General features: G+C 39.8%; 1 protein-coding gene across 1 annotated transcript in view; it reads right to left on the reverse strand.

Moving 5' to 3' along the window:
* The window catches only part of CFAP54 (cilia and flagella associated protein 54), a gene marked incomplete at its 3' end in the record, with an annotated part of 309422 nt that overhangs the window by 16597 nt on the left and 278154 nt on the right, over positions 1–14671 (reverse strand). Inside the window, exon 66 of the mRNA XM_080810201.1 lies at positions 6848–6922. Within this exon, the coding sequence (XP_080666327.1) occupies positions 6848–6922 (75 nt within the window). The remainder of the gene's footprint in view (positions 1–6847; positions 6923–14671) is intronic.

Here is a 14671-nt window from a genome sequence, read left to right on the forward strand (position 1 = left end):
AGTCTGCAGGGCAAGGACTGTCTTTCTCACCTGGGATTCCTCCTTTGGGGCCAGCACGGTGCCATACACCCAGCTGTAGCTTGCAGCTGAGCTCACGTTGGCTTGTTCTTTTTTTTTTTTTTTTAAACTTCTATCTTCATTTCTGTCTCCAGGGCTTTGGGGATTTGTTCCGTTCTTTCCATCCCCATGAATAAAGCCATAAATCATGCCTTTACCACTGAACCTAGGGCTTGAGTTTTCTGCCTCGTCTTTCAAAGGTCTTCCTAGTCAGAGGAAAAGGCTTTCATGGGCACCCTTGATCATGTTTATATCTACCTAAGGATTCTCTACTGCCGTCCAATCATTTTCCAAAGTAATTAAAACTCCGAACCATCGGCCACAGGAGCTTCTTCTAACTTGATTTCTTGTAGGGAATTATTGAACCCTTCTTAAAGGATATCACAGGGAATTTCTCACCTTCAGAATTATGTCAAGATAATAGAAGAATATTAACTGAGATTATTACTGAAGAGGGGTGTCTGGCCCCCAGGCCTCTGTGCTACCCTGTACTGTAATTACTTCCGTATTTGTCTGTCTCCCCGACCAAACCAAAGGCAGGGGCTCCAGCTGTTTCTTCTGTATCCCAATGTCCAGTCCAATGGCTGGCAAAGAGGATGCAGTTGCCAGATGTTTACTATTCAAATGCATGGAGATGATGAGTCCAAAGTCACTGGTAATATCTGGACTAGAACTGCAACCCTGGGGGATCTCTGGAAGATGCATCAAGAGCATTTGTTCATTTCACAAACATTTATTAAAAACCTCTGTGAGAGCCAGCAGTGGGCAGTAATGAGCATAAAAATGTAATAAGATCTAGTCTTATTATATAAAATCCAATCTGCTCTCATAGGGGAGACCAATATGGAACCACATCATTAGAACACATTTTGATAAGAGCTAAGTACGGGGATCTAAACCCTGGGCCGGCCTGAGAGGCAGCGATAACAAGAAGGCAATCTGGGTTAGGTTAACATATTAGGGTGGGTTATTTCCCATTTTTACATGATAACAGAGCAAAAGATAAGATGCTGGCATTGTGGAGTGATCCCCCAGCTCACAGCCAGGGTCATAAGGTCAAAAGGGGTCATAACCGTAAAGGTGGTCACATGGTAGAATCAATACGTCAGACATAAAATTAAAGATGCTAATGACTAAACTAAGATAGGTTAATATACCTGGGACTCTGTGTCTCCCTCTACCTGTTCTTCTGCCCTCTCCATACTTCTTACCCAAACCTTCTTAAAGATAATTATTTTAGTGACCAGCCTATGGTTGGTGTCAATATCTGATCCTAAATACGTCAAAAAAATGATCATTTTAGGAATCAGAAATAAGGGACCATGTGCGCACTAAATTCAGCCATGTGAAAAGGAATGCACATGGGTAATGTACATAATAATGTCATGGAAATCCTTAGAACTTATCTGTCACAAAGGATTTTTTTATATTAAATTCAGGTTATTTTTAAGGAAATATATTGCATAATTAAACTATTCTATGCGCAGCTGGGGCTTGAGAAACAATGGCAGACAACAGGCCACCTTGGTGCCCTTTCAGAGTGGAAGGGAGGAGTTTGGGGATCTATTATGAGGTAAGTTCATGGCTGTGAAGCCTCTCGCAGGCTCTCGGCTGCCTTGCTAGTTCTCTCCTCTAGCATTGGCCTCTATTGGCATTTTCCTCTCCTTGTCCAGGAAGGCAAGGGGCCTAGAGAAAACCCACAAGCCAAGCCAAATGGTGCCCCCATCAAATGTATGATCTGTAAATCTCCAGGTGGCCTTTGATCCTCGTATCTGCCCTTGGTCAGCTTCCTCACCCAACACACCCAGCGACTGGGAATACTCAATACCTTCCTCTTGCTCTTGGAAGACCACGCTCTCCACCCCCCACTTTGCTCCACAGCAGGTAAACTTGCCTCCACTTCCTGAAGAAAGTAAAAACTCTGAGTGTGAACTGCCCCAGCTTCTTCCACCCTTTTCTTCCACACTCAGTCACACTCCCTCCCACCTTCATGTGCTACCCCAAGACACAGAGAAAGAGGTGTTTTTCCTCTGTTCCCAGTCAGCTCTGTTGCTCCCGCTGTCAATGTCTTTGTGTTCCCAGCCCCTCTCCAAAGGCGCTCCTCCCTCCGATCCTAGTGCCCTCCTGACCGGCTCCCTCCCGCTGTTCCTCTACCCCTGCAGACCCAAGTCTTCCTGAAGATTCATCTATACCTGCAACTTTCACACTCTCATTCCTCAATTCCCTGTAGCATCTGCTCCCTATTCTACTGAAACATTCTCTGGGTATAACTTAGAGATGCAGACCTCAGAGTGAAGCAGGACTGTCTTTGACTCCTGCCTCCACCACTTACAAGGTGTGAGATCCTGAACATGCTGCTTAATTTCTTCATTTCTAATGTGGGGATAATAATAATAACCATCTTCACAGAATTCTTGCAATATTCAATGAGATACTATATTTAAAACACTGAGTAGTGTCTGCACATGCCATGTGCTCAATAAAAATTATTACTAGCAGTAGCATTTGCATTAATGATTATTATCATTATTATTTGGCACTGTGCTAGGTCTAGCTAAAATCCTGAACTAAAAGAAATCTACCAAATTCATGCAGCCAAGAAAAACTAGTTTGCAATCTTCTTATACAGTGAGGCTTATCTCTTGGCTTAGAATCACCTTTTCCACCTTTGAATCAGGCTCTGCTCCTAGGAATTTCCTTCCATACTGATTCTGTATGACTCTGGTCAGTTTGGTGCACACACACACACACACACACACACACACAGAGTAAATTTATTTGTATCATGTGAACCAATAGGAAAATACTTAATTTAGCTGAACACAGGGCCTTTAACCTCTGCTGCTTTTGCAGTGACAAAAGCGTCTACACACCAATGTCCTGTGTGCAGCTGGAAGTCAATAATTACTGATGAGCAGACAGTTGTATATAATGACTCAGTCCTCCTCATGGTCAGTCACCGCAAGAACAGAAAGCATATTTTTAGCATCACGACTGAATCCTACCTGACAACCTGGGAACTGCAATAATTTGAACCTATGTAGGCAAGGAAAGGATTACTTTGTTGTTAGTACACCAGAAATGAATTCTAATGGTCATTTATCCCTTGTGATTACTCATTAAGAAGTTTAGCACAGGGTGCTCATTTCCTTCCTCCATCTTCTTGCTATCCTCAGTTTTTTGGTCACAGGCTGTGGATGGCAATATTTGTTTTAATTAGGAAGACGCAGCATAGGCGAAGGCGATTGTAACAGGTGTGTTCAGTAAGGAACCAAATTGCACAGTGAGATCTCATCTCAGTGACAAATACGGCTTCACTAAGGCATGTCATTTTGTTTGTCTAACAATTTGCTTTTTGGAACAGGCTTGGAAATTCCCATGCCCCACCCCAGCACTACTAGGTAAGGGTTGCTTTCAGGGGAGGTATCGGTATGGGGTTCAACTGGGGGGCTCCTTCTCTTGGACTGGTGGAGCCTTTCACTGCAGGGATCACAAGTCAGGATCCAGCATGCTGACCCAGTGCCTCTAGGATTCAACAGTGATGTGCATCACAAAGAAAATGCTTCCTGGTTCTTTCTCTCTTTTTTTTTTTAGATTTTTTTTAAAGATTTTATTTATTTATTTGATAGAGATTACAAGTAGGCAGAGAGGCAGACAGAGAGAGAGGAGGAAGCAGGTTTCCCGCTGAGCAGAGAGCCCGATGCGGGGCTCAATCCCAGGACCCTGGGATCATGACCTGAGCCGAAGGCAGAGGCTTAACCCACTGAGTCACCCAGGCGCCCCTAGATTTTTTTTTAAAGTAATCTTTATACCCAATGTGGGTCTAGAACTCACAACCCTGAGATCAAGAGTTGCACACTCCCACCGACTGAGCCAGCCAGGTGCCCTATCTTTGTTTTTAACACCGCTCCTCTCCTTTTCCGTCAATATTTCAAAACAAATTTCGATTCTAAAAATCTCTTTGAAATTAGTTGACTAGGGGATGAAGAATTCACACGCGGAAGGCAGGACCACCAGTAGGGGTGGTGATGATGCCTAAAACAGCTAATAATTACCAAACATTTCTTTGTGCAAGGTGCTATTCCAAATACTTAACATGTATTATTTCCTTTAGTCCTCACAGCTGTGAAGTGTTGGCATTATTACCCCCACTTTACATTTGAGAAAGCTGAAGCTCAGGGAAATTAAATAACTTGCCTGTGGTCGTACAACTAGTAAGATTCTAGGCGATGATTCCAACCCAGTTCTGTCAGATGCCCGAGCCCATTAGTGCTATATATCGTGTGTCTTAAAATAGCAACTCCTTCTTCGGTGACCTATTTTTAACCATAGTTTGTATGAAATTAGATTAAACTTGATCTTTATTATAATGTCTCCCATGGTAAATCTATGTATTTCTATGATACAAAATTAGGTTCCCCTTTTAAAAAACAGGAAAAGGACATGAATGGCCACATTAAAAAAAATAAGTCAAATATTAAATTTCAGATATTGAAAACTGGGGCGCCTGGGTGGCTCAGCGGATTAAAGCCTCTGCCTTCGGCTCAGGTCATGATCCCGGGGTCCAGGGATCGAGTCCCGCATTGGGCCCTCTGCTCTGCAGGGAGCCTGCTTCCCCCTCTCTCTCTCTCTGCCTGCCTCTCTGCCTACTTGTGATCTCTGTCAAATAAATAAATAAAATCTTAAAAAAAAAAAAAAAAACTAAAGAGACTTTGATTCAATTCGAGAAAGAGTAACCAAGTGATTCATGGTGCTAGGTACTTTAAAGTATTCAAAAAATTAAGATAAGTACTGCTCCTGATCCAAGAAACTAATGATCTAGTGGGAGGAACACAGTGTAATATTTCAGTTCTTACTTCAAATATTATCTCCTAAGAGAGGTCTTCCTGGACCACACTATCTAAACTCTTGCCCCATTTCCTGTTACCTTCTATCACAGCGGCTAGCAAACTTTTTTCCTATAAAGGGCTAGAAAATAAATAACTTAGCCTTTCTGGGCTATATGGTCTCTGTCAAAACTACCCAACTCTGCTGCTATAGCTCATAGCAGCTGGAGATCAGAAATAAACAAGCATGCTATGTTCCAATAAATCTTTATTTACAAAATGGGCAGTGGGCCTGATGGAGTTCATAGGCTGTAGTTTGCTGACCTGACCCTACTCTAACATATAACTCTGTTTTCTCTTTCATATCATTTAACAGAATCTGAAATTATCCTGCTTAGTGACTTATTATTATTATTTGCTATTTCCCTCCACAAAAATGGCAGCTCCAAGAGAGCAAGGTCTTTGCTGCTTGTTCACATCTGGCTCCCCAGGTCTTAGAAAGGACTTCCTGACACATGCACAGCTCACCCTAAAGATCTGTGGATTGACTGAATGAGTGAGTACTATTTCACAAAAGGAGAAACACTGATTGCCAACAAACATATAAACTGATATTTGGCCAGATGATGAGTAAATACGAAATAACTGAAAATGTCATTTTTTCCCCTTACCATCCCTAGAATGGTTAGCAAAAAGGAAGGAGGAAGACAAGGAAGAGAGGGAAAAGAAGAGGAAGGGGAAGAGAAAGGAGAGGTTGGGGAGGAGAGCCTGTCTAGAGGAATACATGGGTAAACTGGCCCTCTCATCCACTGTCAGTGAGAGAATGTAGATCCTGGGAGAACTGAAAGCAGACGCCCGTATGCCCATGTTCATAGCAGCATTATTTACAACAGCCAAAAGGGAGAAACAACTCAAATGACTACCTACAAAAGAATGGATAAATATATGTGGTACATCTGCAGAATGGAATATTATCAAGCCTTAAGAAGGGATGACGGAGTGACATGTGCTATAAGGATGAGCTTTGAAAACACAGAACTAAGTGGAAGAAGCCAGCCATACAGGATGCATATGCATGACTCCACTTATGTTCAGGTATCTAGGATGGGCAAATAGTACAATAGAAACCAAAGGTAGAATGGAGGTTACCAGGAGTTGGGGGAAGAGGAAATGGGGAGTTGTTATTTAATGGATACAAAGTTTCTGTTTAGAATGGTGAGAAATTCTGGAGGTGGATGGTGGAGATGGTTGCCCAGCATTGTGAATGTACTTAATGCCACCAAAGTGTATACTTACAGATGGTTAAAAACATAAATTTTAGATTATGTATATCCTACCATAATAAACAAGTATATATACTTTTTTACTCCAAAAACATACTCCTAAGAAATAACTATGAGGAGATAATACAGAAGGGTGAAATATGTATATGCTAGAATCCATCAACCTCAAGATCCTTGAATAAAAATCTAGTTGTATAAATAGAGCCTGACAACAAATATACAAAAGGGATTATTATGCTATTATACAGGCATTAAACATGACAAGGTAGACTTTTCACATAAAAATATCTCCATAGCACTACTGTTAAATAAAAAAAAAATCAAGCTATAGAACGCACGTACAGTATAATTCCATTGATGTGAAAATTCTAAAGTTTATTTATATGTGGAAAAAATTTGAGATATTCTCTAAAATGCCCATAGTTGGTTATTCTCTGAATAGCAGAGTTGAGATGATTTTAAAATTATCCTCTTTATAATTCTCTGTGCTTGATTTTTTAACAAAGAATATTTTTAACCAAAACAACATGCTATTATAAACTCCTGTTTATCACTTTTTCACATTAATTAAGGAGGGTTAGGCCCTTGATACTTTCATAATAGATGTTTTCTGTATTTCTGTTTCCATAGCAACAATAATACTTGTGAGAGAATGAGATACATTTTCAAAAAGATACATACCTCAGACAATGGTCTTACATCTCCATCAGTCAAAAACAGATTTATTATTTCAGAGCAACATTCAATAATCATGTTCTAGAAATAAGAAAACAATAAAATGAGGTTGAACTTACTGGTAAACTACTACATATTTTAGTTATGAACTATTTCATTTGTCTTTTCTTGCATCACCACCTAACCCTAATTCCCAGGAGAAAACTTGGACTCATAGGTCACAATCCCTTATATAATTAAAATTATTTGAAAAAACACAGGATGGCCACAATAGATAAGATTTACTTATGAATGATACATTATTTCATTGTTAAAATTCATATGTTACAGAATTCACACCAGAATAAAGTTTTAGAAAATCACTTTTCTTCTGAGAAGAGAATCTGGGGATAAAGAGATTCAAACCCCAGAAAGGGATTTTAGCGGAGAAGAATGGTTAAGAATTGAGAAAGAAATGGAGAGAGTAAATGAAAAGGAACCAAGAGTCTATATCATACATTGTCCGTTGCTGGTGACACTACCACACCCCCTACTGTGTGGACACAGCCATGTCTATGTGTGGACCTCTGACCCCAGATAGATCTACTCATGTGCAGGCATGAGTCAATCAGATTCTCTATTATCATAATTTCATAGAAGGAAGGGCAAGAGAAGAGAGCTATAGTGAGTACTAACTATAGTAGCTGAAGGTCCTGACACAAACATGGAAAAGGCAGCCATTGGGCTAGATGTAAGATGAATAAGAGAAGGAAACAGATGTGTGAGAACTTACACACACACACACACACACACACACACACACACACACATAATTAAGCATAGTCTGGGCTCCGGATTCACCAGTTCCATTTTCTGTGAGGCACATTGTGTTTGGTTTCCAGTCCCTATGTATGAGCTTACTTATTGTACCCTGCCACATACTGCCTTCCACCACACCTATTTTACTTGAACTAGTGTAAGTAGCCTTTCTTTACTTATAGCTAAAGGAGTCATGACTACAAGACTGTCAGAGATAAACTCTGCCTACTTTGTGAAGTTGCCAGTGTCCAGCAACAATTCACTTTTATTGTTGTTTAATACACATGTGTACCAGCATTCAGAAATATGAAAATGATAAAGTTACACTAATTTTTAAATTATGATTGACCAGTACTGATTAAAATCTTAAAATACAGAAGCAAACAACTGAATTCACAGCCCCAAACCATATTATATTTAAGTTTTAATAAATGCATGAACATAGAAAAGATCACATTTTAGAGTTCTAAAGCTATTGCAAATTCAATTCAATTTAACAAATAAATTCAAGATGCTGTGGAACACAAAGATGAAGAAACAGACGTATCCTCACAAAGTGTTCAATAGCTGAGAAGAACAGATTTGTACACTCCTAAGTAAAATACCAAGTAGAACATAGTCAGAACATGGGTAGGAATAGGTTAGAGGAAACTGAATGTGGGAGAGAGGAATTGTAAGGAACAGGAAAGACTTCTTGGAGGAAGGGTCATGTGAACTGAGCCTTGAATGAATAGTAGGATTTCACTGGTGGAGAATGGGGACAAGAACATTTCAGATGGAGGGAGCCATGTGAGCAACAGAACAGTGGATATTCAAGAACACAAAGCGTCTGATATGGTCTTCACTGTGGGCGTGTATAGGAAGCATGGCAGTGAGAGTGATGAGAAATAAGGCTAGAGAGGTGAACTTAGAACATGTAAAAGTAAGGAATTTTAGAGGCACTGGTCTGAGGAAATCATGATCTGATCACTTTAAAAAGATACTTCTGGCCACAGTTTAAAGGTGAACTGGACTCAGAAAGAAACAAGAGAAAGAGAAATTAGCTACGAGGCTACTCAAACCGTTTGGGCAGAAAACGATCGTGGCGAGAAGTGGGCCAGCTTCAGTGGGACCAAAAAAGGTGGTGGGCAAGCAGGATATCCAGCACTGATCAGGGTATACTACTTGGCAGTGATGAACCTTCTAGGCTCTTGGTCTACTTTAAGACAGAGAGGATACTCCTCTGAACACTGATACTCCTCTTCTTCATCTATATTTCCATACTTCTAATTGAGTTCTCAGGACTGGTTAAAGTAGGTTTCCTCCCTATAGGGAAGGTTTCAGTAACAGCCATGATGCGTTACTGTCATGATTTCATCAAGAGCTATCAAGCAAAATGAGACTGTCTATATCGTTAATCATTTCACATAACAGATGAAGACAGCAATGTTATCTGATAAATAATTGCCTTCCGCTCCCTGTCTCAACATTTATCAAGCAGAAATTTCACCTCAACAACATCCTATTTCTTTGGCATTATTTGTAGTAAACCATTATAAACATCGGAAGTTGGCTGATTGGATGCTGGGCAACCACAGAAATGTAGCCTTGAACTCATCACACCAGGCAGAGAGCTGCCAGAGGTATACTGTGCGTGGCTGGCAAGGCACTGAGAGAGCAAAGAATGACCCTTGATCAATCTTTGCCGTTTTTCCCTTAAAAAGGAGCATCTGATGATTCTATGATGGTTTTCTGAGTTACTTCAAAAATAACCATGCTGATTCTTTGACTTAGTTGAAATCCTCATCTTCTTTCACTTATGGAAAAAAACTTCCTAAATTGTTTTCCATCCTCTAAACTCTTGCTTTCCTCATCCCTCCTCCACATGCCACCAGGGTAATCTCAGCAAATCACAGGGTGGATCATGAGAATTCCTTCCAGGTGCTGCCCCCTCCCTCTCCTACCACCCATACCCAGCCTTCCCTTTTCCTGGCCCTTGCTTACAGAACCAAGTTCACTCACCATTTTTTCATTCAGCACCTACTGTATGCATCCTAAGTGCCCTAAGCTGGTAATGAAAAGACAGAAAGAGAGTCCTTAAGCAGCTGATTTATGGTCTGGTGGGGAGAAAAGTAGAGATGGACTCTTAACAGTACCATGTAGTGAATCAGAGAGGAGGAAGCACTTCATTCCACCCATGTCTTCCCATCTCCCACTGGATTCACCCTGTTCTCCCGCCACAACAGATGACTCATTGTCCTGAGTAGAACATTCGGTCCCTGACTTTATATCCCTTCTCTTGTTCTACCCTCAGTCGGCTCTGAGTGCCCTTCAACCAGAAGCAAGTACTAGAGAAGCACTGTGTGTCAGGGCTTTGTGTTACTGGGCTAGATATTGGATATAAGATGATGAATAAGACCCCCAGCAAAGGAATTTGCAGTAAAGACAGAGGAAGAGACATATAAACATGTAAAAGCCAAAACAATACAGTACCAGTACAGGGTATTTTGGGGTATTTCGTCAGAAGGCCACATGCGGATGTCAGAGAGATACTAAAGAACACCACAGTTGGGGGAAAAGATTTAAGAGAAATTTTGCTATGCATTATGAAAGGATTCCCTCTCAAATGTTTTTATGAGAGACTCCATAAAGACTTAGATTATTTTCAATGGTTTTGAACATCAGACTGATGTTTCTTTGTTTTTTTTTTTTAAAGATTTTGTTTATTTATTTGACAGAGAGAGAGATCACAAGTAGGCAGAGAGTCAGACAGAGAGAGAAGGGGAAGCAGGCTCCCCGCTGAGCAGAGAGCCCGATGTGGGGCTCGATCCCAGGACCCCGAGATCATGACCTGAGCCGAAGGCAGAGGCTCAACCCACTGAGCCACCCAGGTGCCCCAGATTGATGTTTCTTTGAATGCCACATTTTGCTAAAAGAGGACCACCAGGTGGCTGGGCTCATTATGAATGACATCTAAGTACTTACAGCCAGACCCATACAATAATTAAGCTCCTCCATGACAAAGACCTACTTGTACTGATTTCTGTATGCTCTTATTTCCTCCCCAAGCCTGGAAAAATTTTTGCACATAATAGTTCCTCAAAAAGAATTTGTAAATTGATGCTACTGTTCAGTGTATTTTTTTTCTCTTTTCATAGTCCTTTGATATTTGAGATATGTTGACTATAATTTTTTTTAAGATTTTATTTTGGGGGGTGGGGCAGAGGGAGAGAGAGACAGAAAATCTTACGCCTGCTCCATGCCCAGTGCAGAGCACAACATGGGGCTTGATCTCACAACCCTGAGATCAACACCTGAGCTGAAATCAAGAGTCTGAGGCTTAAATGACAGAGCCACACAGGCACCCTGACTATATACAAATTTTAATTGCCTTGTACAGTCCAGGCATCCCATAAATGTTTGCTGAACTAACCTGAGGTGAATTAGTAAACATATGTTAGGCTTTTCATTTCAATATGCTATCATTCCAAATAAGGTGTTTGTCTCTTAAAGTCAGGATGGTTTACATCTTTCATATGCTTTCAAGTCCCTGGTAAGCTCTGAAGATAACCCTAAAGCTACAACTGACAGGTTAAAATAACTCAGTCATTCTGAGCCAGTGTTGTTCATTTTAGAAGGACATACACAGTTTTCAAGCCAGAAGTGATTAGAACACCCGTTGTGTAGCCCTCTCAATACATCTCATACTATATCTGTGTTCTGAATTTCTTAGCTTATTCCAGACTATAGGCTTTGGTGGGAGGTTGGGGAGGGTAAAAAAGGGAAAGGAATAAGAAAGAGAATAAGATTCATTATCCCCCATATCAACCAAAGGCACATTTTCTGGGCCCTTCTATTTAATAACTCACCGAAAATCTATACTGTGATAGAAATAAATATAATAGATTATAGAGGTTATGAAATCCTATCCAATTCCAGACCAGAATCGATCTCTTCAAGTGTCCTAGTTAACTTCCAATTAGCACCAAGTGAAGGTTGTCATGACAACGAACTGGCAGATTTAGTGAATGGGATTTGTTATAACACGGAATATAGCTGCCTTTTTTTTTTTTTTAAGTTCCAGCTGACACACTGGAAAAAGAGAAAACTTTATATGTTCCTTCTATTTCTCAACTTTTCAAATGTTCTGAACTACTCTGTTTGCCAATTCACCTAAACAAATATTGGTTTGTCTTCCATTTGATGACATTCTCTCATACACAGAACCAATAGAACTAAAACATACCTAAAAATGCCCTACTTAAAGCTGAAGAAACATTTTCTAAGTCAAAGAATAAGACAAATTCAAAGATTGAGCAGAGAACATCAGGACTGAAAGCCATTCTGTTTTACTCAAGGACTGATCCACTCACATATACGATTCCAATTAGGACATGAAAGCAAGCCACAAACCTTGGTTAAGGCAAGGTAGGGTCTCTGGATTCTTCCCTCTGCTTACATTCAAATGCTGCCCCATACCCCCATTTATTTGGTATTGTTTATATTCATAGTGAACCCCTTGACTGAGACATTGGGCTGATTGTGATAAATTTGATAGCCACAAGGGGCCCACAGGGAATTTCTGATGATTCACATTCCAACCAAGGGACACAACTCTCCATCTCAGAGCACTATTTTAGTGAAATGATCATATTTTAGAGATGAGATGAAAATAAGTCCCTGAAAAGTGACTGACTCTAGGTAGAAAACTGAGTGGTAGAGCAAAACCTAGACTCCCTGCTTTCACGGACACTCACTCTCCTGCCTCAGACAATCTAAGCTGAAAAAACAAATGGTTTCAGGAGAAAATAATCATTTTCCATATATGAACTATATAGAAGTGGATTCAGAGACAATTTCAGCAAAGAATATTCTAGACTATGGCTCTGATATGTTTGGTCTACAATTGAAAAACTGTGATTATTAAGTGGTCTACAAAAGAAGTGCAAAAATGATGCCAGAGTTGAGTTCTTTTTAAAAACAGATATAAAAGGGCAACCATACACTTTATAAAAATATATATGTTATATTATTATTTTCTAATATATATAATCTCATGGATTTGAGGTATCTGATCTACTAGGAAACTTCATACTCAGTATTTAGTATTCAGTATATCAGTAATATCACAAAACATCTGGTAATTCATATTATAACATACAAAGATACTGAAAAAATTTGGGGATGTACAACCCTAAACCTAAGATATCAGTTCTATCATAAATCCAAGCATACAGCAGAGGAGATGTAAGTATGGGAAAGTGGCATTCTGCAAAGGCTAACTGTTCTTGCCTGATGAATCCTCGTAAAGCTGGGCTTGTTGCTTTCACAATAAGGAAAAATGCATTCACTCACTCTACTGGTAAATTCAGACTCAAAATGCAAATAAGTATACTCTGAAAATGAGGAGAGTTGCCAACTTTTATGCCTTCAAATGAGTGCATAGATGAGGAAAACAATAAAAAAGGGCTAAAGCTACACCTGAAACTAACATAACTATAATTCAATAAAAAGAAAAGGTTAAAATGGTAAAAAAAAAAAAAATTAGAAAAAGGACAAAAAAAGAGCTATATCAATACAACTCTTTAAGAAGTAAAAATGTTTTATTATTGGTAATTGACTATTAACCTAGCAAAAAGTGGTTTAAGGAAAAAGATACAGCAAACCAAATATGAAAGGAAGATCCTAAAAGATTACAGAGAGGAAAAACAGAGCCGGGCCCCGACTGGCTGGGATTTCAACCAGGAAAGCAACAAAGAGAGGTCCCAGAATTAGAGCTGTGTGGCAGGCATTGGGGGCAGGCAGTCCTCAGTTAAGCAGAAGAAATAAAGGAACTGAGACATTATTTTATGAGCATGAACACTTGGGTAAGAAATCTGTGGGTGAACATATGAAAATTCTGATGAAATGATCAGAAGAAAGTTAAGGAAAAAAAACAAGTCAAGAAGAATCAAAGCTTATACAAGAAGAAAATGACCTTAGTAGGCTATTTGACTTGGCTGTAGTAATGTAAATACTTGAATGTTGATTTAACCAAAATCTGTAGATATAACAATACTCAGGAATGGGGAAAGGAGAAGTTGGGGAGAAGTATAAGTGAATTAAATCCTTGTATACCATAATAAAATCAACAGATATATCTGAAATTGATACATCAAAGAAAAAAGAATAATTATTTTAGCTTTTAGCATCGTTCATCAATATTTCTGGCCTTCCTCCTTCCAAGCCATAGCATGTGACTTATTTGGCCAACGGAATATAATGGAAGTGATATGACAGAAGCCTTCAGAGCCAGTGTGTGATTTTCTCCTTCTTCCCTCCTGCTACTGTGACCAGTGATATTTCATATGATTGATGTATTACGAGCCTGGATGCTGGCCTGAGGAGACATGGAGCAGGGCCTCAGTTGGCTCACTTAGATCTGAAGGCTGTTTGTTGCCTAATTTTTCATGAGTGATCTTACATATTACTAAACACATGGACGTAGATAACGAGAAACAGCTGAAAGAGCTGAAAAGGGTTGCCTCTGCAGGGCAGGACTGTGGAGTAAGGAGAGGTTGGGTAGGAGATTGTCCCTTTTCAGTAAGTCTTGCAAAGCTGTCTGATTTTAAAAATGGCCACAATAACTACAGAATCTATAACTCAAGAAATTGGATTAATGTGCAAATGGGAATTCAAAGAGCAAGTGATTAGGGGAGAACAAATATTTTTCTGTTCCTCTCATTTCCAAAGAGGGTAAGAATTGCCACTCCACTCCAGAAGGAGACTTCCGGCTTCTTTCAGACTTGTAGCTAATTTACTGCCAGAAAAGTAGACTGACTTATCTGATTGGTGAGTTTGGAAAAAGCAAAAGATCATGGTAGGTTCAGTCCCTTCTGGGCAATCTTTGCTTCTATTTTTGGAGGCACCCAGACTGTAGAACTGTTGGTCTCAGCTTCTATGCGCAGTGAGTTTGGTGGATATGGAACAGTAGTAGGGAATCCTATGGTTGTACCTGTGTGACTAGGTGGGCAAGTCTGGCTCATTCAGGGATGAGATACTACTAAGCTCGTT

Source organism: Martes martes (assembly GCF_963455335.1).
Source record: "Martes martes genome assembly, chromosome: 8".
Lineage (NCBI taxonomy): Eukaryota > Metazoa > Chordata > Mammalia > Carnivora > Mustelidae > Martes > Martes martes.